General features: G+C 44.2%; 1 protein-coding gene across 2 annotated transcripts in view; it reads left to right on the top strand.

The window, feature by feature from the left end:
- The first annotated feature begins 364 nt into the window (after positions 1-364).
- Positions 365-23,210, top strand: part of IPMK (inositol polyphosphate multikinase) — a 43,231-nt gene continuing 20,385 nt past the window's right edge. The window contains exons 1-3 of one of the 2 annotated variants that reach the window (XM_027720932.2): positions 365-732; positions 4,937-5,022; positions 21,013-21,109. In XM_027720932.2, the coding sequence (XP_027576733.1) occupies positions 498-732; positions 4,937-5,022; positions 21,013-21,109 (418 nt within the window). In that variant the 5' untranslated portion in view covers positions 365-497. Of the gene's footprint in view, positions 733-1,817; positions 3,537-4,936; positions 5,023-21,012; positions 21,110-23,210 lie in introns of those variants that run through there. The other variant, XM_039381899.1, reaches the window with a different exon arrangement.

A 23,210-nucleotide genomic window follows, 5' to 3' on the forward strand; every position in this document is an offset into this window, starting at 1 on the left:
CCCGCGGGGCCGGGGGTGCCCGCGGGGTTGGGGGTGCCCGCGGGGCCGGGGGTGCCCGCGGGGTTGGGGGTGCCCGCGGGGTTGGCGTTCGCGGCCGCTCTGCGGGTCGGGGCCGGCTCGGCGGGTGCGCCGGCTCCTGCTGCCTCGGCCGGCGGCCGCTGAAGCGGCGCTGCTCGGCTCGGCCTCCCCCCGGAGCCGCGTCCGCTCGGCGCCGCCGCTGTCACCACAACGGCAGCAGAGCCCTCCCTGCGCCGCGGGCCGGGCCGGGCCGGGCCTGCCGGCGGAGGCGGAGCCCCGCCCGGGGCGGGGCGGCGGCGGTCGCTGCCCCAGCGCGGGGTGGGCGGGCGGCGCGGCGCGGAGCGGCGCGGGGTGATGGAGCCGCGGGCCCTCGCCGTCTGCTCCCCGGCTCGCAGCGCCTGCTGAGGCCCGGCCGGCCCCGCCGCCGCAGCGTGGCCGCCCCTCGCCCGCCGCCGCCGCCACCCTCCCACCGCCGGGATATGGCCACGGAGCCCCCGCGGCCGGCGGGGCGCCCCGAGGGCGGGCGCGGGCGTTGCGCGGGCGGCGGGCGCGGCGAGGCGGAGGAGGAGGAGGAGGAGGAGGCCGCGGCCCAAGCGGTGCTCGGCGCCTCCCCGGGCCCCGCTGCGGCGGGGGGCGGCCGGCGGCGGGCGCTGAACGGCTGCGTGCCGCTGTCGCACCAGGTGGCCGGGCACATGTACGGCAAGGATAAAGGCGGTGAGCGGCGGCGGGCGCGGGGAGCGGGCGGCGGGCGGGGTCGGGCCACCTGTGAGGGGATTCCCCCCCACCGCGCCCTCCGTTCATCTGAACTCTCGCAGACCGGCCGTGCCAGGGCGGCGGGGCGAGTCTGGCTTCGATTCTCCTCACGCCCCGCAGCTGGCGGGGCGAGGGTCGGTGCGGGCGGGAGGGGCCCCGGCGGCGCCAGGCAGGACAGGCAGGACAGGCAGGGCTCGCCACCGCCGGCTCCGCTCGCACCTGTCCGCCGGCGGGTGCCGGGGTGTCCGTGTTGGGGCCCGGGGCCATCGCAGTGCCGAGGGGCCGAGGCCTCCCTGCGAGGGGCGGGAGTGGTAATTCAAGTTAACAGCACGCTAGCACCCTCAGAACATATATAACGGGAAACATATATAAAGGGACCCCCCAAACCTGTGGCCACCAGAAACTTCAGCTAAAATATTAGTAAGCAGTTATTAGTTGCTGATTTGATGATCAGTCTGAAGCGACGGATAGTAAGCAGTCTAAATAATACAAATACTCTGAGGATACAGCATTTTTGGGTATACCTCCACTAGCTTTAAATTTATATTTTAATTTATTTCCACCTTGAGGAATGAGGTGTTGACCGTCCTCATGAAGGGACTTTTTGAAATAGGCAGTGGTCAGTGCCGAAGCGAGCAGTCAAGTTAATGTTGCCAAATGGCATTTCTCACCCTTCCAGGACATCACATTTGCTGTACTCTGAGCAGGGTGGAAGGTACACAATCATTCAACTCCCGGTGTGCACTTTGAGAGTAGCTGTAACAAGTACCTGCTGTCATATTGCCTTTGAACCCTGTCAGTAGGAACCACCCCTGCTGAATAGGCCAAGGGCTGAATTTCAGAACCCTTTCAACCATCAGTGAGTGATATTACAGCACTAATGGTACTGTGAGTTTGTCTTATCTACAGCCTGCATCCATGGTGTGTCTTGCTGCTGATAATCTGGACAGAAAAGTCATTCTTCTCCTTGACCCTGCCAAGGGCTGAACTTCAGAACCCTTTCAATCATCAGTGAATGGAATTACAGCACTGAGGGCACTGTGAGTTTGTCTTATCTACAGCCCGTGCCCATGGCATGTCTTGCTGCTGATAACCTCCACAGAAAAGTAATTCTTTTACCTTGCCCCTGCTGCAGCTGGTGCATTAAAATGTTGATGGAAGCGCGTTGGATCCTTGAAGCTGTATGTCTGTCTTATTCATATCTCATAACATGAGGTGGGATCAGGCAAAAAAGGCTCGCTTTCAGGGGGAGCTTTGTCTTTTGCACATCAGTTTTATCGCTGTTGGACTGAACAGCGCAGGTGATCATATTGCCAGTGCCAGCTCGAATGGGTTAGGTAAAGCTGACTCCACTACATCTCATGGCCAAGACCAAGATTTTCCTGCAGAGGTACCACCATGGTTGATGATCACATCTTAGAAATTTTATGTTTGAGACCAAAGTTGCTCTGGTACTCACAGCTCTCTCATTTTTGTAACTTGACGTTCCCTTCTATCCCCGCACACAAACACTCAGAGGACTTAAAGGTATCCAAAGTATTTTTAACTGTTTTATTTTTTATATTTTTTTTAGTTAAAGTACACTTTAATTTTTTTTTTTGCCACAGGGTTTCCTCCTCCTGAATAACCTTTCCGTTTTTCCTTTGTTCTCTGTGAGTGTTACTGCCTCGCAAAGAAAGGCTTCTCACAGCCTCCCTGCATGCACATGTAGACATTTGGCTTTTGAACACTCTGACTGGCCTTTTGTTGAATGTTGTGTGAGGTAGTGCTTCCCCCAGATAAATTGTGTGTATTAAGTAAAGTAACCACCTTGGGTTGTGGCTTAATTCCATAGGCGAGTAGGAATTAAGAGACAGCACCTGATGGGATGCACCACCTTACAGGACCTCCCACTGCGGTTTGGTGCCTGTAACTTCACAGTGCTGGGGGTTCCCAAGCCATTAGTGGGATTCTGTAGGTAAAGGAGCCATTCTCCTTCAGAGTTACTTGCTTGCTCACGCAGATCACAAACCTAACTCTGGCTGCTGTTTTCCTGATGCTCAGGTTAGGATGGCTCATACATGCTGGTCTGCCCTTATTAGATACCCTTAGAGGACAGAGGATCTTCTCTAAAGTAAATGTTTGACGTATTTGTGCAAGCAGGTTTTGTCTATAGCTCAGTGAAACACGTGGATTGGATGAGATTGTTTTGTTCAGAAGAGTGCATACAACTGCACTGGTTATTTTTTGCAGCAGCTTTGTGTTTCAGAATGGTAGCAAGCTTTGCAGGCACAGTCAAAGAGAAATGTTAGTGAGGTATTTCAGGATTTTATTTTCTGTACAGTTCTGCTGCTTCTTTAGAAATGTTAAGTTGCCTATCCATGTACAATACTACTTCCTATCTGTGCTGAAAAACCCCAGGAAGCCTACGACCAACCCATGGCCAACATTGTTATGTTACTATGATCTGCAGATGATGGTATCTCTGCTTGTTGTTATTGTAGATCCTAGGGAAGGTTATGGAGTTTACATCTTCGTGGTGAATGTTGTAATGTGACTCTGGTTTCTGGGCCTGCCCTGGTCACAGTGACTGGGTAGGTGCTCGAGTCTCTTAAGAAATGCAGAGAATGAGGAAACTTTTACATCAGTTTAATATAAACTCTTCAAGTAATATGGATCAGTGCAGTAGTGTATGGATTCTGTTTCCAGGAATCTTTATCTGGTCTTTCTATCTTGTAGGTTGTCTGCTTGTCTTATCATCAAAGCCAAAACGCAGATTTTGAAGAGTATGTGTTATAAAACCTGTTTTAATGTTGTGATTGTTAGCGGTTTGCATGCGCAACACGTGCCATTCAAATACTTGGTGCACTTTGCAGAGTGGTTTCCAGCACATGCAAAAGGGTAAGGTGGGGGGTGGACACAAACTATTGTGTCTTGAAGATGTTGTGGTAGTCAGCACATTATTATGTGGCAGTATTTTTCTAGTTTTGGAAAGTATACAAAATCCAGCTTTGAGCAAGAAACATGACTTGAGAGCTGTTTTATGCAAACTTTAAAAGCCAGTCTTAGGTATAGCCAACTACTGAAACAATTATTCTACATCTGGTGGTTGTTTTAACGTAAATATCTTGGTCTCTGGAGATTTTATTTAGTTTCCAGGGCTGCACAACAGAGCCCATTCATAGATAATGGTTTTTAAAAGATGAAAACACAATTGCTGTTACAACTGCAGACTCTGTTTGGGACACAAAGCTCCTGGCTCGTTTTTCTGTGTTTTTTCAAGCAGTAAGCTGAAAGTGCAACCTCTTTTGGATATGGATGACATTTTTGCTTCCCTTCTAAACAAAACAGATTACTGTCTGAAAAACTCCAAATAAATCCTAGGAAAAAAAAAAACTTTCCAGAAGTGGCTTTTCCTTCTTCCCTTGCAACTGATGATGTTGAAACTTGGGGCACATTTCAGAGGATTGTGGTTAACTTTTCTTCATTCTTGCCCACATCCATCTCTTCAGTACTCTTGGATCCTCAGTTGCATTTCTTATGAGCTACTTAGAAATACTGATGAGTGGAAGGTCATTAAAGCTGTTTCAGGAGGATATTTTCGAGGGTTTTTTTTTTGTGCAGGCATGATAAAGGTATTGCCTTGGCTGAGGTGAAATTCTGTACTGTAATTATGGGTGATACAAATAGCATGGAGTGCTGTAGGGGCACTACTTCTAAGTAATAAAGACATACTCTTTCCGTGCCACTAGTATGGATGTACATCCACACGACATTTATTTCCGTTTTAATAGTAAGAAATGCATTAAATGTGATACTCTTTTAACTTCCTGGCATTGTTGGAAAAATAATTTGTGAGTTATTTTAGAAGGGAGTGTTTATGCCGTCTTAGTGGTGGGTTTTTGGGGGTGGAACTTTTAATGTCAAATTCCATTACTGTGTTGGCCTTGAGCAGAATAAGACCCAGAAAATCATCCAATGGCTAGAAACAGAGGAATGCAAGCAAACCTCTGCAAAGGGTCACCTGTAGGATCTGACAATTTTGACTCTGCTGTCTGTGCACTGGAAGCAGTACAGCTTTTCACATGGGCTGTCCTTGATGGTGAATTCACTATTCCTTGGGGGGGGGGGGAAGAAAGGCCGTACCTCTTAAAACTGAGCCCTGAAGGAAATGCTTCTCTTCTAGGCATACTGCAGCATCCAGATGGGACTGTCCTGAAGCAGTTGCAGCCTCCACCTCGTGGTCCCAGGGAACAGGAGTTCTACAATAAGGTGAGGGTCCTGCAGTGAAGAGGGGGGTGGCTTGCTGCAGGTGAAATGCTGGGTGTGCTTCCTGTAGGAGTACATCCTTATCATTGCAGTTGGGAAAGTGCAACCTAAATATCGGAATGGTGTGCTACCAACGGCCCTGCCATGGTATCTGTGTGCTGTCTAGAGCTTTCTCCTCTTTGCATCTCAGTCCCCATGCCAGACCTACTTCACTCTCGGATTTAAGCTTGCTTATTTGTTCATGGGACAGCAGAGTTTTCACAGCATCTAAGATTTTATTGAAAAGCCTTGTCTTCCATCTGTGATTAAAGGGATGTATGTTTGATCTCAACTTTCTCGTATAGCTGAGTGTCTCAATTGCTGACATCTAAATTTAGATGTTTTCTACTTTTGTCTAGTCTGGCTTAACTGCTAGCAGTGTTGTTCTCATCACTGTATTAAAACTGTTCACTGTGTTAAAACTCAGCTCCTCTAAAATTAAATAAAAAGCAGAACTCTCCAGTTGTTTTAACTTTAGTTGTTGTGTTTTTCCTATTGCTCATCTTCAATTTGCTTTATCAGTAACTTTAACAACACCAGACCAGGAAAGCTGTTGCTTGTTGTCTTGTGGAAGTAAACTATTTTTAGAGCCTGTACTGTCCTACCTGCCTGTGATAGTCTGTCACATGTTTTTTTCTGTATCAGATTTATATGCCATCTCTCTCCATGGCTTACTAGGTATGAAGAACTGTAGAAATCTTCATGCAGGGTGAGAGAGGACCCTTGAGACCCTCTGTTTGTTGCTGGTTTTGGTTTGGGTTTTTTTTCTGTAAAAGGGTATTAATTTAAGTTATCAAAAGATCTCGCATATTTTGTGGAAATGAGAACAAACTAAGCAAGGTGCTTTAAGCAAACTGTGTGTTTACATACTAGCATTACTTAAGAATTCTCATGATGGAACAGAACAGCAGCTCTTGAGTTAGTAGGAGCCAGTTAAATCTATATGTAAATATGTTTCTGAGGTTTCTCAATGACTGTCATTGAGTTGAGGTTAAGAAAGATGCCGTCCAGCCTGAATGGTTACCCTTCAGTAAAAGGAGAAAGCTTGAACAAACTTCTTTGGGCGCCAGGCTGTTCTCTGAAATCCTGAGGCACAGACAGTAACGTGCTAACCCTCTCTAAAGCCAGCAGGTGAGAGGGGTGAGCTCAGGCTTTGCTTGGACATACACCTTTCACAGCAGAGACTTTATCATTTTGCCTGTTTAAGCTTAGACTCACGTGACAAGCTGTGAGCAAGACCCTGGACAAAGTCTTTGAGGAAGTGATCTGTGTTAGTGCCCTTGTTACTGCTCTGTGAAGAAGTCAGGTCTCAATGCTAGTAACTCGCAAAGTTAACTTCAATTCTTCTGAAGCTGGGTTGCTTCTAACGCTGAGTTTTTTTGGTTATAAGCCGTCTTGGAAAGGAGTTGGACAACTCTTGAAAAGTACCAGAGAAAGGGATGATGAGCTTTGCATGGACTAGAATGCATTTTTGTGGGAGGAGGGAAGGAGAGCAAATGTGTGTGAGTGTAGGTGAACACAGGAGAAAGATCTTGGGGATTTGCTGCTTCTCAACGATTAACTGCTGTCATGTTTACTCTCAGACAAGAACCATGTGATGTGGGCTATAGACAGCTGATCACTACATGTGGTTGTTACAGGACCAGGTTTACTGTGGATTGGAAGGTTTAGGGTAAGGTACAGTTTCATATACAGCTTGAGCTGATCCACTAGCTCACTGCTGCCAAGATGGAAATGCCTTCCTTCCCATTCCTGCCGTTTAACCTTGTACTGTGATGGTGCTTTTTGGACATCGATGAACTGATCTGACCTATTTAAAAGATGGCAAAACTTCCTTGTCTTGGTAGTCTTCTGCCAGTTTCTGTGACTAAACTGATAAGCAATGGAAACAATAGGGAGGCTGTCCTGCTTTGGTGATTGAGTTTAACCCAGTTGTGGGCTATAATCAAAAAGAGGTTATCACCTTGGAGTAGGCTGATGAGCCTCCAGAGAAGGGGGGAAGGAGAATATTACCACTGCTTGAGGCAGGGAGTTGTTTACAAGGTGGTCAGGTTCAGGAGATGGTGAGAAACAGCACAGAAATGAAGTAAGTGAAACAAGACTGAGTCCCAGGCTCTCACTTTGTCAGGGCTAGACAACAGGTCAGTTGATAAGATCAAACTAGAAGGTTGTCCAGTAGTATATGTGGATTAATTGTGATTTTTTTTCTTTTTCCATTTCTGCCTCTGTTTTTTCATATGTCTTAGGACTGTTTTGTCTGTAGTGGTAGATGGGTTACTGCTCCCTTTGTATGCCACCTTACACTGTCCTGACTGAAGATTAGTACCCCCAGTACCTGGGTCAGAAACAAGTGGGGTACCTTTACTTACAGCAAAGCAAACCTTGTCCAAAGTAACTGAGAAGCTCTGTAGTTTATGGTAGCAAGAAGATGAGCGTGTCTCAGTTTCAGCTGCATGAGTCAGCTGGAGAGCAGCTATCAGAGATCTGAAGCAGAAGTGTCTTCCAGGAACCAGGAAGTGGTATCTCGGCGTGCAGTCAGAGTGCTTGTGAGCTGGAGGCTGCAGGGAACGTGTCATCGTAGAAGATAATGAGGCATTAAGAGACAGCTTTGACTAGAACTCTGATATATTTAATGTGATACCAGGTAGATATTATCTTCTGTTTGGACCAAGAAAATCTTCTCTTCTGAAACTGCTGGATTTGCTTGCAGCTGGACGTGTGAACATGACAGAGGTAAAAGTCTGCATCAGTGAATCACCAGAAGTTTTTCCCATGGTTGTTGATGGGTTATTTTCTGTTGAACATGAAGCTGAGTACTTACGGGTAGAGCCCAAACAAAATGGGCTTCCATTTTGGAATGGAAACTTGAGCAAGACACTGTAGTGCAAATACTAATAGTGATCTGAAACCTGCTAAGAAGAGGGTGGCAGCTGGAAGTTTGGAAGAATTTCACAGGACTATCTATTTCTTGGGAAATCTCTCAAGTAATTCCTACTCAGTCTGCTGCCAGGTTACCTTTCCGATTTTGTCATAGTATATTTTCAGTTTAGCAGTTAAAAAACCAAACCAACTAACCAGCCCACCCTCTAAATACAGGTCTTTTTTCTTAAGAGATTAATTCACTGAGTAAATCAAACTTTTACCTCTACTACAGCAGTTCTGTACTGATGGGGAAGGGGCTTGCCATGACTCTGTGTTATGAGGGAGGGGAAGAATGACAAGATTATTGTGAATACCTTCTATGATAAAATGTAGTAGAACAATGAGCTGTTTGTAGTTGTTGTTAATAACTTACTGTGCATTGCTGAATTTATCATTGGAGTGTGACTTTCTAGCCGCAATGTCCACTTGCTATTGAGTTCTGTAAATCTGAGTAATTATAAAATTATAAAAAAATTATTAAAAATTATATTATTATAATTTAAATTTTGTTCTTGCAAACTCCCTTCCTGTACCTGAGGGCATGAACCCCTTACAAACATTGCCTACATAAACACAGAGTGTTTTACCAGGTATTCCAGTACCCTTATCTGGGTGAAAAAAATTGCAGTTTTTTTAAGCTTGAATAGCTACAAAATGCTTTGTTTTCAATAGGTCTGAGCAGCAAGAGAACAAAACAAATTGAAGTAAAAGGGTTGTGGTTTGTTAAGGACTATCTACACTGCTGATCAGTTGTTTCTATCTAATGTCAGTGCTCTGTGAGAACATGTAGGTGGAGACAGTCCACCTTTGAAAGGGGCTTCAGGGTGGAGCAGTATACAGAGATGTGGGAACAGGGAAATAGTGTTGTTTGAAAATGTAGCAGACACCCTTTTCAATTAAAGAGAATAAATTGGTAAAAGGCAGGTGTGTGTTTATGGTAGGCTGCCTACACAAGCATGCAAAGAAATCCATGGAAGTGGGCTGCTCCTCAGTGTGTTTTGGGATTTGACTTCAGTGTGCTTTATGCCAGGGCCCATTTATCTGTGCTGAAATGGTCTGATTTAGTTCAGCAGTGCTGGGAGAGGGAGGAAGCCTATTAGGCCTCCTACAGCGATCTGGTGGCAGATGAGTTGGAACTGTGAGAACAGCATCCTTTGGAAAGGTTAGTACAAGTGAATGAGGTAAACCCCCTGCTTAGCTGGGTATGGAGCTCCTGTCTCAGCCAGGCTGGGCTGTGCCCAAGAGCACTCTGTGCTAGCACAGCTCTCCCTGTCTAAAAGGCTGTCCTCTTCAGCACAGGGCTCTCCTTAGTTTATGGTGTCAAAAATGTAGCATTGCAGAAACTGCTCTCCTGTCGGTGCTCTGCAGAGGGGGAGGAAGCCGGAATGTCAGGCTTTAAAGAGGGGCAGCTGCTTTTGTGGCACAAAAGGAAAGGGTTTGGGCTGCAAGGAGGGCTTGCCCTTCTGCCCTGCTCTGTTGAGACCCTACCTGCAGTGCTGCATCCAGCCCTGGAGTCCCCCGTGCAGGAAGGACCTGTTGGACCGAGGCCACCAAGATGATTAGAGGAGCACCTCTGCTAGGAGGAAAGGCTTAGAGAATTGGGATTGTTCAGCCTGGAGAAGAGAAGGCTTTGGGGTCACCTTAGAACCTCTTCCAGTGCTTAAAGAGGTTCCAAGAGAGCTGGAGAGGGACTTTGGATAAGGGCATGGAGTGACAGGACAAGGGGAATGGCTTCACACTGACTGAGGGCAGGGTTAGATTCAATACTGGGAGGAAATTTTTCCCTGTGAGAGTGGTTATTCTATGAAAACTGATGAAGAGGGAATTTACAGTGGTTGAGGTTACCTTTGTGACTACATTTTCCTACAAGCTGTTAAGCACTGCAAGATGGAGTGTTTCTTATGTTCAACAGAACAAGAGAAGGTGGCTGAAGTGTTTTGAAGTGGCAGCTCTTTCACTTCTGATCCTGGCTTCGGTGGGGCTGTAAACCTTTTACTGTGTGTAGCTGATCTGAGTGTGGCCTACTGAAGTTTTCAAGGTTGCTAATGCAACAGCTAATAAACTGAGATTTAATGCTTCACAGATCCGTAAATGTTCCTGTAAACTTTTATTTGAATTGCCCTTCTGCTCTCCTGTGGTGACTGTGGGATACTTGGGGTATGAGTAGTACACCTTTCCCCATTATGCTGCCTGCTAAAAACTGTCCTGAGAAAGCTCTTGCAGCATGGACAACTTCCAGGGCTTACCTTTTTCTTTCTTTCCCTGCCATCCCACAACCCCCAGTCCCCACCCCGCTCCTGTTTGCTGCGTGTCAGAATTGTCATAGCTGGTTTTAGTGGTGTTGCCATGTCATGGCTCCAAATAATATATGGTTGCAATAGTGTAAGGTTTCCAAGGCTGTTGTAATGCAAGTCTTACCTGAATTCTCAGATACTCTTGTCTCAGGTGCAAGGGTAATTTTGGGGGATTGGAATAAAAAGGGTGGACAGGGTTTTCCTAGTCCCAGCTCAACTCTGGCAACCTCCTACCTCTGGCCAGTGCTTGTAAACCAAGGGAGCTGGTTGACCCCGTGTAGCATTGTGAAAAGATAATTGAGCTAATCACCTGGCCCTTCTGGATAACAGATCTTCCACCCTTTGCCATTAAGTAATGGATCTGTTAACTGCTGTAGTGGTATTCCAAGTTCAGGGTTTGAGCCCTGCTGACATCGAATGTGAATGCAAGGAAGCTGTTGCCACTGGAGATAACAGAAAATGTTTTTCACTTTTGTTACATGTCCCGAAAACAAAGCCAGGATGTAAGAGACACAAATAGCTCCAGCATGTGAAAGAGATTTACACTGGTTAGGTGAGAGTTAGGCACTTGAAAGCTAGGAACGAATGGTTTCGTGGTTGCCTGTGCAATTGTTCTGAACTTTTTTTGGATGCATTGTAATGCAGCTTTCAATAGGGCCACGGCCTGTCTTTCTGTTTTGCTTCCCCTAAAGAATGCACTAACTCATTTTACAGCCTGACATAAGGCAGAATGAATATTGTTTGTAAAACTTTTGCTGACTCCTTTGTAACAGTTAGTCTTTGAGTTTGTGACTGGAGACTAATGTGTTAGACCCAGTTATGTTAATGTTCCTGAAGCCATAGTTCCTTGTGCTTCTGTGGTTACAGAGAAGAAATGTTCTTTTCTACAGTGTCTAATTTTAATTAGTATTCCAGCAGCTTCAGGCAGTACAGAAGACTTGTGGTGACTTCCCTCCCCCTCCATGGCAAAAAATCAAGCCAGCAGCCTGAAAGATGGATTTTGGCCTAGAAGCTTTTGCACAGAGTTGCAGGAACTGACTCCTGAGGCTCAGCCCCCTTTCAGCCTACATAGCACAAATCACAATCAGGCAGCCTGTGTTCTGCTCTGCTAGTGACGGAAAAGGAAAAGGATTGGGGAGGCAAAATACGTCTTGTGTCAGGTTGTATTACCCTATTTTGTAAACTCAGTTAACTGGTTTTATAGTCTTGATTTAGATGATTATCCTTGGCTGAAAAAGGAGTGGATGATAGCATCATGCTGCTATTGTGTACTAAAATATCATTATCATGTGATCGTGTCTCCAGCTAAGGTTCTGATTTTCAGTCTTGTATGGACAAAAAAAATAGGATGCACGATTTTCTTACCATCTTATTTTGGAGATGCAGTGCCTCACCCATGCCTTTTGTTACTACCACATTCAGAACTGTAGCTCAGTCTCCCAAAAGGTCATCTTCAGCCTTGCCTCATTCTGGTACATCCAGATCTGCCTCATTGTCAGCAGAGATAGTGGTACTGAAGTGTACAAATTACCCGTTGGCAAGCGTAGCAGGCACGTCCTGATACAGTCCATTCCTGCACTTGGCATTAGTCCTCCTGCTGGGAAACTGTCTAGAAGTGATCCTGTTTTGCTGGGGAAATAGGCAACCTGAAGTTCCCAAATGAGCACGTGAAGTTGCCTCACACTCTAAACCATGAGCCTGGGCAGAAGTATTGTAGTAAAAGGAAGGGCACACAGTATTTCTTAACTAATGAGAAGAAAATGGCTTTTTGACCAAGTTGTGAAATACTGCCAGCTGGTATTCAGATCTTTTTCGTATGAGGAGTTGTCTAAGAGAGATGAAGCATGGGGTGTAACTGTAAGAATCTGCTGAGTTCGTACTGTTGTCTTATAAACATGTTTTTTGTTCTTCACTATTAAATGACTGAAAGCTGACTGTGCCAGGACAGTAAGACTTAAAAAGTATGACGTTTTTTTGATTCTTGCACTCTGCAGCAAAAACGACGCAGTAGAAGGTTAACCCAGAAGGGTATGGTGAGCTGCTTGAGGACTGTGTATCACAGAATGAACTACAACTTGCTTTAATATATCAAAGAAACCCTCATAAATGGAGGCAGTAAAAGGCCATTATTGCAATTTGATGCTATGGCAGAACTGCTGGGTGGGGTTACTGACAGACTGAGTAGCCTACAGTCCATGTCATTCAAGTAAGCGGGGAAGAAAATCCAGCTCTCTTACCAACCTCATTTTGAGGAAGATTCGTCGTTCCTGAAAGTAGACCTGGCTGAAAATTAAGCAAAAATGCAATTTTAAAGTGCACAATATGTTAAATTGAATTAAGATACAGTACAGTGCTCCTGCTGTGCTGGAGGGTCATACAAGTACTTTTTTGGACTGGATCAAATATCGTTTAGACTTCATTTATGAATGTGTCAGAATATGGATCCACTTACTAAATACATATTAGTGTTACACAGAAAAAACTGTTCATTATAAGTTCATTTAAAGGTAAGACACAGTTGGTGAGCTGCCAGTATGGGATTGAGGAAAGTGTAGGTTGCCTCCTTGAAAAAAAAGCAAAATAAATTTAGTCTCCAAAAAGAATTCTAGTTTCCAGATTTAAATAAAACAAAACCTAAAAACCCAGGCTTGTAATATGAGAATGTTGTCTGATGACATGCTGGAGGGAACAGATGCCATCCAGAGGGACCTCGACAGGCTTGAGAGGTAGGCTCATGAAAACCTCAGGAAGTTCAACAGAGCAAAGTGCAAGGTCCTATACCTGGATCATGGCAATCCCAGGCACACCTACAGGTTGGGTAGTGTAGTAATTGAGATCAGCCCTGCAGAGAAGGACTTGGGGGTGATGGTTGATGAAAAACTCACCGTGAGCCGGCAGTGTGCGCTCACAGCCCAGAAAGCCAAGGGAATCCTGGGCTGCATCCAAAGGGATGTGGCCAGCAGTCAAAGGAGGTGATTTCCCCCCTCTGCTCTTGTGAGGACCCCACCTGGAGCACTGCATACATTTCTGGTGTCCCCAACACAAGAAAGATATGGAACTGGTGGAGCAAGTCCAGAGGAGACCACAGAGTTACTAGGGGGACTGGAGCACTTCCCCTACAAAGACAGGCTTTGAAAGTTGGGGCTGTTCAGCCTGGAGAAGAGAAGGTTGCATGGAGACCTCAAAGCAACCTTCCAGTATTTGAAGGAGCCTGCAGGGAAGCTGGAGAGGGACTCTTCATTAGGAAGAGTGATAGGACAAGGAGTAATGGCTACAAGCTGAAAGAGGGAACATTAAGGTTAGATATTAAGAAATTCTCTGCTGTGAAGGTGATGAGACACTGTAACAGGATGCTCAGGGAGGTTCCCCAACCCTGGCTGTGTTCAAGGCCAGGTTGGACATGGACAAGGCCTTGAGCAGCCTGGTCTAGTGGGAGGTGTTCCTGCCCATGGCATGGGAGGTTGGGACTAGGTGAACTTTAAGGTCCCTTCCAACTCTTAACATTCTATGGTTCTATAAATGGCAGTTTAAATGGAGTGCCTTGGCCTGGCACTTAGGCAGTGAGCCATCTTAAGGTGCTCAGCAGGCTGTGGGACCAGCTGTATGCTGGCATTGCTGCCAGGGAGGGGATGGAAATGTGTGTGGACTGTGATAGTGCTGTCTCTGAGTGACTGAACTTACCATCAGTCTGCACCAGCAGGGTAGTGCTACAGTGCATTCCTTCTGAGGGCTGCCTCTTACAGTCCTAGGAAAAACAACCCAACATATGTCTGTTAGGACTTGGATCCCATTTCTGTCTCTTTGAAATGTAAAATTAAATTTTGCTTTTCTGAGTGAAACTGCTTCAGGATTTCTCCCAACCCTTGTTCTCTCTCACTTCTATCTGGGAATCTTCAGGTCGCTTTCCAGAAACAAAGAGTAAGGCTGAATGTTCTCATCAAGTGGAACAGCCATATTGGCTTCTTTCCCCTTTTGTCCTAATGTTCTACCATTCCACTTTCAGTAGTTTCAGTGATAATTTAAGCTTGAATAGTTGGAGTTGCTTAAAAAAATTATTCTTAGGGCAGAAAATTTGTATGAAAACACTCTGGCTGCTGGCTTTATTCAACTCGCTTTTGCATCTGTGAGCTTGGATGTGTCAAGGTAGTGGTTTCTGACCAGGTCCATGTCTTCCCTCAAAATCCTCAGCACTATTCATGTTGCACCACTTTGTGCATTGCAGTAACAATGTGCTTTTGGCACAGTAGTTGTGAAGACAGATGAGAAAACTGGTTGAACTGTACTTCTGCAAGACCAAGTACTTGACTTTCTGCCTTGAAATTTGCTGGGTCTCTCTCTGGGTGCTGGTAGCTTGAGTTTTGCAGTGGGTAACTTCAGGTCAGCGTCTCTCCAGCTCTGTTGGGTAAGCATTATCAAAGAAGTAAGAAATAAGTAAGAATGGGAGAAGTATTTAGTATGTTAAAATTGAAAATTCCTTTTCAGGTGACCAATGATAGTATGTCTTAACCATTTTTTTAGGCTATGTTCTCTTTGTTTAGGCCTCTAGTGGATAGTGCCGTATGTGAACTCTGCTCCAGTTTGCTGTATGTGCACGTTGGCATATCTGAACAGAATTCTGGTTAGATTATGGAGCAGAGACTTTGATCTGCAATTTGCCATGTGCTTTTGGACTATCCACCTAAAACTTTCATAACCTACTTAAGAGGCTGCCTAACCAGTGTTAGAGCTGGTAACATAAGTACAATCACCTACACTTTCCTGGGTATCATCTTTAAGACCTTTTTTAATTTGTAAGAAAACAATCAGATAGTGCTGCCTGAGGGATCAGACTTTGTTGAGCATCCTGAAAGAAGTATTATCTTCGACTTCAGAGTGCTCTCAGGTTCATTGAAGACTCCAGCTCCTATGCAGCTGAAGCTGACTGTAATACCTGATGGTGCTAGTGGCTTGTAAACACAGGAGAGACTGAAGGGCAAGAGAAAGCCTGGTTCTGTGGCAAGAGATTGGTGATGAAACATGATCTTTAATTTTGCAATTTTGACCAAGAAGGCCGTAGCGGCCACTACCCTGCTCTGTGCTCAGCTGGGTGACTTGCAGCAATTGTAGGGAAATGTGGATAAAGTAAGCAATTAAAGCTTGCTTTGTTGTTAATGTTTAGTTGCCCAGGAATTGTGTGGGATGAAAGATGAGCTGGGAGTTTGTTGTCTTGTGAAGGGGGAAACAACACTTCTCTGCTTCTGATGGGGTAGGGCCAGATGCTTGCTTATGCCTTTGCTTCCTTGCCTCTACAGTAAATGTTTATTGGAAAGAAAGAGGGCCTGGAGGATCTGTCTGTCCCCAATTTACCCTGAGCCATTTGAAGCGACCTGCTGTGGGTGCTGGCTGCTGTTCTTCGCTTGCGGCTCACCCCGTAGTATTTGTTCAGCATTGTGGTGGTGGCTGTGCCTGACCGCAGCCTTTTGGGTGGTTCTTCTGACTGCTCTGCCACATGCTCAGAAATGGGTCAGGGTTTGCTTTGCCTCTTGTAAAGATGGTTCTGTGCCTGGGGCTTCAGATCTTGCTAGAGTCAGCCTAAATTTGACTATGTAAAATGTGAAAGTGGATGAAATGAGACCTGCTGGTTTTTTGGCGTTGTAGAGAATGAGTGGTTGATAAACGTGATCAAATAAGTGTCTCTTTGGGAGATTTTTGAAGCTTATTTTACAGCCTTCATTTTCTGGAAGGTAAGATGGCCAACCCCTTGCTATAATGTAGGTTTTTTCCCTGACTCCTGGAAGAAGGGCATGATTGTCACAAGTGTGTGCCGTCTTTATTCGAAAATCCATTTTTGTGGTCAGATTGTAGGAATAGATCCTGCTTTGTTCTAAACTTTCTTTCTTTCTGTAGGTATCTTCATTGAGAATGATTGCAATCTCATTGGTATGCCTGTATATTGGACAGTAAAATAAACAGTTTGATATAATAGCATTTAATATGACATCACTCACAAATACTTAACTTTTGAAATTATTCTGGTATTTTCAATATAAGCAGAGCTGGCTCAGTGCCAGTCATATTTATGGAAACAAATACTGTGGACACTCGCGAGTCAGGCCCTGATGGTACCACTTTGAAAAGAAGCCAGGGCTGTCTGAGCTGTAAAGCCAAGCAGATACGAATTGCTAAAATCACAGGTGCTGTTTCAACCTCAGTTTTTTGACCCTTGCACTTGCTTGGTGTAACTGGGTGAGATAGGAGTCCAGAGGGAAATGTGGTGTGCGCTCAAGTAATTAAAATCTGTGATATAATACATACCCACTGGGAGAGGGAATTAAGCTTGCACTGTCACCTGTAAATCTTGCATTTGCTAATTTAAGCGCATGACTTAGCTGCATTGACTGCTCGTAAAACCCCGAAAAAACCACACTGGACACTGAACTGTCTGCCTGATGTTGGCAGCTGGTTGTGTATCCTGAGACCACAGGCTGTAGTGCTGCTACCTTTTGGGATAGTTTATGATAGCTGGCAGCAGAGGAAGGTGATGGTTCAGACTGATATGCCCACTCTGGCATTTAAAGTTTCCTACTCAAATAGCTTTACAATAAATGTGAGTTTAAAAAATATATATATTCTTTTAAATTAACTCTTGAATACTTCAGAAGATTCTCTACAGATTACTTTCCTGTCAAAGTGGTATTCTTTTCATCAGAACAATTTAAGACAGGTCTGTACTGCCAGAACTAGTTTCCTACTGAAGTTTAAACATTTATTTTACCCTCCCTCTGTCGTTCATGTCATTAGCTAGTCTTTAGAAAACAAAAAAACCCCAAATGTCATGTTGCATTAAATAAGAAAAAAGAACATTCCCGTGGTTCCAAGCTGCCCCTGTTTGCATTAAAAAACAGATGAATCTGTTTGAAACACACCAAAGCAGAGTGTACTTTGGATTAAAAACTTAGGGATGGTAAATTTGCCTCGGAATTAAAAAGTCCTGAGTGACTGGAAATTATGACTTCACGAGGTCTGTTAGACTATCTGAGCTGCCACAGGACATGTGTGGGGTGTATTCTTCCTATGAGTTAGTGACTGTAATTTGCAGTGGTGATGTTGTGAGCCCTCCAAATGTCATCATCCTGTTTACTTGCTTTTAAGTCCAGCAGTTACTACATTTTCTGTCTCCAGCTTGTGCTATCAGAGGAATGTAGCCTATGATACATAGAAGATGAGCTGGCAGAATTATTTCGCAGTTCTCAATTTGTTGAAGACATTATGTACTGGTAGTGGAGAAATTGCTTCTATTTGTCAGTATATGCTGGAGGAATGGAACTATTGTTGCATTAAAAAGAAAAAAAACATTATTGCTGAAAGTGAAATATTGCTGAAAGTGGAATATTGCTGATGTGAGTAAAAATTTAATGGTTTATTTATAAAAGTTGTTGTGGGGTAAGTGATAACCTGCGTTTTTCATGAGTCTTCCAACAGTACTGGTAGCAACTCCTTTTGGTGTATGAGGTACACTGTTTATTTCTCATGTAGTCTTAGGGATGATGTTGTTATGTATACATCTGTATTTGGCGTTCTGATTGACATCTAAGTGTATAGCTTGCTAACAGGTGGTATGAACTGAGAAGAAAAGCCCATGACACGTGTGCTGCTTACGAGGCCCTGCTCTAATGTCCTGCATAATTCCTGAAATGTCTGGGTTTGTAGCTTTGCCTACACCGAGTGACTTCCTCTAATCTTTATTCAGAGTAAATGCTTATTCTTGTGTGACATGCCAATACATTACAGGCTAAGATTGAAGTTTATCTTAAGGTTTATATAATATAGAAGTCTCCATATTATATAAGTGCTTTGTATACGTTAGGTCAGACTTATGAAGGGAGTTTATTACCGGTTCTGGGAGCGAGACAGCTTCTTGAGAGACAGAAGTAATGCACTTAGTTCTGTTATATCAGTAATGATACTGAAAAATGCATTACTTGGGAGTTCTGTCTCCATTTAAAATGTCATATATCACTATATTAAGGAATGGACTACTTGGAAGACATGGCTTCTGGAGCTCTTTTCTTCATTTGGCCTTGACTTTGGGCTAGAACACCCCATTATAAATTATCTGACTATCTTTGTTGTATCCTGATGTTTGGAATACACAGGAGTATACTCATAATTACTTGCTTAGTTGCTAAGTTCAATTGCCTAAAGTTGATGATAAAAAGTAAGTCAAAGGTACTGTCTCTTTAAAAAAGAGAAGTGGTTTCCTGACATTTCACTTTCTCAGAATCTTTTGCCAATAGATTAAGTAATTGAGTTACCATGTTTGCCTGTTTTTTCAGTTGCATTCAGTGTTTCTTCTCCTTGTCTGCTGCACTTTTGGTTTCCATCTCTCTCCTCTTGGTCATGACCTAAATATATGTACTTGCTCACGTGTAAGGGCTGTGACACTGCATGATGGTCACTGCCTCTCAGATCTGCTTAAATTCACCTGGGAAAAGAGCATTTGTGCTGGGCCAACGCGGGTCCCTACCTTGGCTGTGAAGTGCTGTGATCGTAAACTACCACAGTAAACAAAAACTGGGTTTGTACTGTTGGTCTCAAAATGCTTACAGCATGAAGTAATGCCACCTGTCAGTGCTTGGAATCCTGGCCCAGGAACAGCTGTCTGTACAGTGGGGAACACTAAACTCTTATAAAAGAGAGCAGCAGTCTGGTCTGTGCCTCAGCATCTGCCTGGTGCTAATCTTCCTCTCTGTTCTCTCCCACCCTTAACTTCTTTTTTTCTTACTTAAACTAGTAAGATCTCTCTTCTGGAGAAAGCGCTGTCTTCCGCTGGCGATGCCTGAGGCTCGGGGAAGAAATGTTGCATAAATACACAGCAGGCACTGATCCTGGGAGCAAGCAAGGCTTTTTGTCTTAGAGCACAATATACCAGCGTATATCAGCTTGTGTTAACATGGAGGGAAACTGGGCCTAGATGTACAATTATGTGTCATCCTCAGAGGTCATGCCAGCTTGTTGAATCATGACGTGTGAAGAGAGATCAGTGCCCTGTGATGTGACTGTGACTTGTAAGATACGCACCCAGCAACCTCTGTATGCTTAAGATAGCAACAGTGGTGGCAGAGGGTGCGGCGGGGGGTGTATGCCAACGTTTTGCAACACGCTGTGCACATTACTCTTGTGGTTTGAGCTTTGAGGTTTCAGCCCCTTCCCTTAGGATCTTGAAAATGGGGCATATACCATGAACTAGTTGAAGGAACAGGTCAAATTCATTACCCTGGCGTGCAGTCGGCGTGGATTTGGGTTTATCGTGTTTTTGGTCGCTGCCCAGTAATGGTGCTGGCATGAAGGTGTCAGAATTGTGGCTGGTGCAAGCCCAGGAGAACCCCGTGTGAGCTGTGGAGCAGCCCCTGTGTCAGTAACACACAGGTGATTTGAGTTTGAGGTTTCTGCAATGAAACCTGAATTTAGCACAAACGCATATTAACTTATTTAGTTAATATTAACTTATTTAGTTAACTGCTGCTGCATGAGGTTCTGTCTAGAGTTACCTGGCACTGGTGAGGATAGCCGAGGCTTGCCTTGATTCTCAAAAATTGCAGCTGGACTTCAGGTTTGTTTTTTTTTCCTCCCTAGTTGTATAAACATTACAACAACATAGGCATGTATTTTGCAATACCTCCCCATTGGAGTTGCCATCACAAGGTATTCCCCTACTGAGGTTAAATGTGGTCTGACACGGTGAGCTGAGCCAACTCTGCAGAGCTGTTAACACTTGACTTTTTTTGCCTTGCTTCTGACTTTGCAGTGGGCTCTGGCTGCACTGAAGTGAAAGCAGAACCTTTAGCAACCTGTGCAGCATCCATGGGTATTGCTGTGCAACCACTGTGGGGCTGAGGGGCAGGACAGTACTCTGATGGCATCACAGCTAGGAGAACTGTAGGGGGATTGGGATGAGATGGCTCCTAAAGGCAGTAACTGTCATTGTAACCTGTCCTGGAGTGGATATAGATCATTTAGTCCGCAAAGCACATGGAAACCTATAGGCAATCCCCTATGTCTGCAACTACATCTTTGGGTGGGGTGGGAGTGAATCTGGGCAAGGGAATGGTTTTGAAACCACAAACTGGCGACAGTCATGTGATTCCATAGGCTTTGTTTTCACTCTGCAAAGAATTGTTCCTTCAGGAATATAAACCAGCTGCTATTTCCAAACTGTTCGTGTTTTTCCTACAGAAGTTAAAAAAAATGTTGAAAGCGTTAAATGAAAAGAAATATATTCGAATTGTGTATAATCTGTGTGATGTAGCTACAGCATGAATTGTTTTGGAGGAGACAAGAAAATACTATCTAGTCTGAGCCTATGTACTTTACCTGATATAATTTAAAAAGCTTTGGATATATGATACAATGCAGTAATCCTATACAGTCTCACATCCAGGATGCGAGAACACCCTTTTCACTAAATTGGCTTTGAAGTTAACAATTATAGTTTAGATTTTTATTCAAGTTAAGCCATAAATTATTCTTGGAGTTGATGTATCTTTTCCACTTCAAAATTTGAAAGAAAGGATGCTACTTCTTTATGTTGGACTGTGATAATTATCATCCTTATCTTGTATGTTTTTTAAATGTACAGTAGAAATCTTAAACTTATGAAAACAAAGACTGTAAGAAAGTATAACTATGGGGCAATCGGAAGTATAAAATGAATGTTTTTAAAGTGATGATCTTTCCAACCCTCCCTAATTTATTTCAGGTTTATGACCCTGACTGTTGTGACAGCATTCTTCTGGAGCTGCGGAAATATCTGCCAAAATACTTCGGTGTCTGGTCACCACCTACTGCACCAAATGGTACTGTTCTAATTTTATCTGTTAATCCATGCGTTCTGGAAATATTTTCTGGAGACTGATCTTTGGCAGTTGTGAGCTCCGTAGGTTTTTTTTATTGGTCTTGTTTTGTAACCCACTAATGTTCCCTCTGACAGCTGGTTTCAGTTTGCAGTCCTGGGGCTGGATTAGGTCTTTGGGGTCTTCCTCCCAGGGAAGATGGGGCACGGCTGTTTGTACACCAAAGGTTTCCTGAGTAGCTGGGCCTGATTCATGTTGCCTCAGAGCTGCTGGTTTGGTTTGTGTTGTGTTGGAGGAGTGGGCTGGTTTCATGGCTATGTCCAGTCAGGCCATCAGAGCAAGAGGCAGGCACCTTGTGGGTGTGGAAGGAAGGAAAGGCGGATAGGCTGGGGCTGAAATGGAAGCATTCAAACTGGAATCTGCTGCTGGATCTCCAGAGGTTGGATCCCATCATCATCATGCCTTTTCACACAAAACAGTTATTCCAGCAGGTACCATGCTGGTGAGCTCCACTTGTCATCCTCTGTCATTGGTTTGAACGGAACAAAGATCTGGCGTCTTAAATTTTGTGTTCGTCTAACATTGGGAGTCAGGAAGAAAAAGGTATTTTGGTAGAGCAACTGGAAGATTGTCTCTTCAAGGGAAAATAGGTATTATTGTTGTATTTAAAACAGAAACTAGCTTTTCTTCTGGGGACTTTTCTTATTCACACTGGGGAGATAGAGCTTCTGGAACATACCGAAGCAAAGGGATGCTGTCGAGTCTATTGAAATACATGGGCACCAAAACTAGATGCTGTACTCCTTTAAAATAACTCCGTCTTCTTTTGCTTATGCTGTCACTTGATAGACTTGTTTTCCAAAGACAGTAGTGAGACAGAGTCCAAAGACATGGCCTAATCTCTGCAAGAAGAAATCCAAGGAAGATTGTGGTAATACTGCCACTTTCTTGGCTCAGATTTGCTTTCATGCTTTCCTGTTTGGCACTAACTCAAATAACTCTACCAGAGCTATATTTTTCCTTCCCTCACAGTGTTCTGTGTGTCATGGGGCCCACTTAATATCCATCCCCTTCCAACTGCAAATAGTTTTTTTCTATTTGCAGTGTGATCTTAAGATGTAAAAATAAAAATAAAAATCTAGCCAAGATATAGTAATTCAACACAACCCTCATTTGCTTTGGGAATTCACTAGCACTCTGCACCATGGGACTGAATTTTGGCAGGTCTCCACCAGTCATCCAGACATAGGAATAATGGCTTAAAGGAAGAGTAACTTTTGATTTTGTTTGTTTTTCTTCTTGGAAAGACTGTGCACTAACAGGAGCCCTCTTCATAGAAAGCTATGGCAGTGGTTCAACCAAAACACTGCACTGCCAACTCTGTTATCTGTAGTATTAATGAGCTTTGTGTAGTCTTGATAGAAATCACAGATGCTGGAGATGATGAAGCTTAGCAGAATGCATGTGTATCTCGTTCTTAATTGTAGATTAAGGATATATTTGTAGGTTTTTTGCAGTCCTGACATTGGAAGCCTGACCTTTCCATTGGCAATCGCTGTTCTACAGGCTCTGGGGACACAGCTCCGTACAACCTCTGAGCCATGAACCCAGTAATTCCCTGTTGTTGCTAATAGGGACATAGGTGACTTCTGAAAAAACAAAACTTAATTTAGGACCACTCTGAACTTGATTTGTGACCCTCTCTCATGTGAGTTTCCATGTGACAAGTAAGCAGGAACTGCAGTGGGTAAGGTGAAGAACACAAGGAATTTGTTTCCTTACAGAAATATTTAGGAAGAACTGTCAGTCTTCTATGCTGAAAAGGTAGCTAAGTGGATTAAATAGCTATCTAAAAAGAGTGAAATGTATGAAATGTAAATGAAAATGTAAAAAGTATGATGGAAAAGATGAACTCCCAGTATCAATACAATTCGTAAAAACACTGTCCTGTTCTGCTGAAATCACATACCCAGTGCTACTGCAAAGGAAATGGAGGTAGAGGTGGGTGAGATTCTGTCTCCTTAAGCTCATCTAAAATTGACTGGATTTGAACTTTATCTTCTCTGGCATTGTGGGCTTTTGGAGTTTATTCACAAAGAAGTGG

The sequence above is a fragment of the Pipra filicauda genome, unplaced genomic scaffold (assembly GCF_003945595.2).
Source record: "Pipra filicauda isolate LSUMZ 115617 unplaced genomic scaffold, ASM394559v2 scaffold246_size1145428_pilon, whole genome shotgun sequence".
Lineage (NCBI taxonomy): Eukaryota > Metazoa > Chordata > Aves > Passeriformes > Pipridae > Pipra > Pipra filicauda.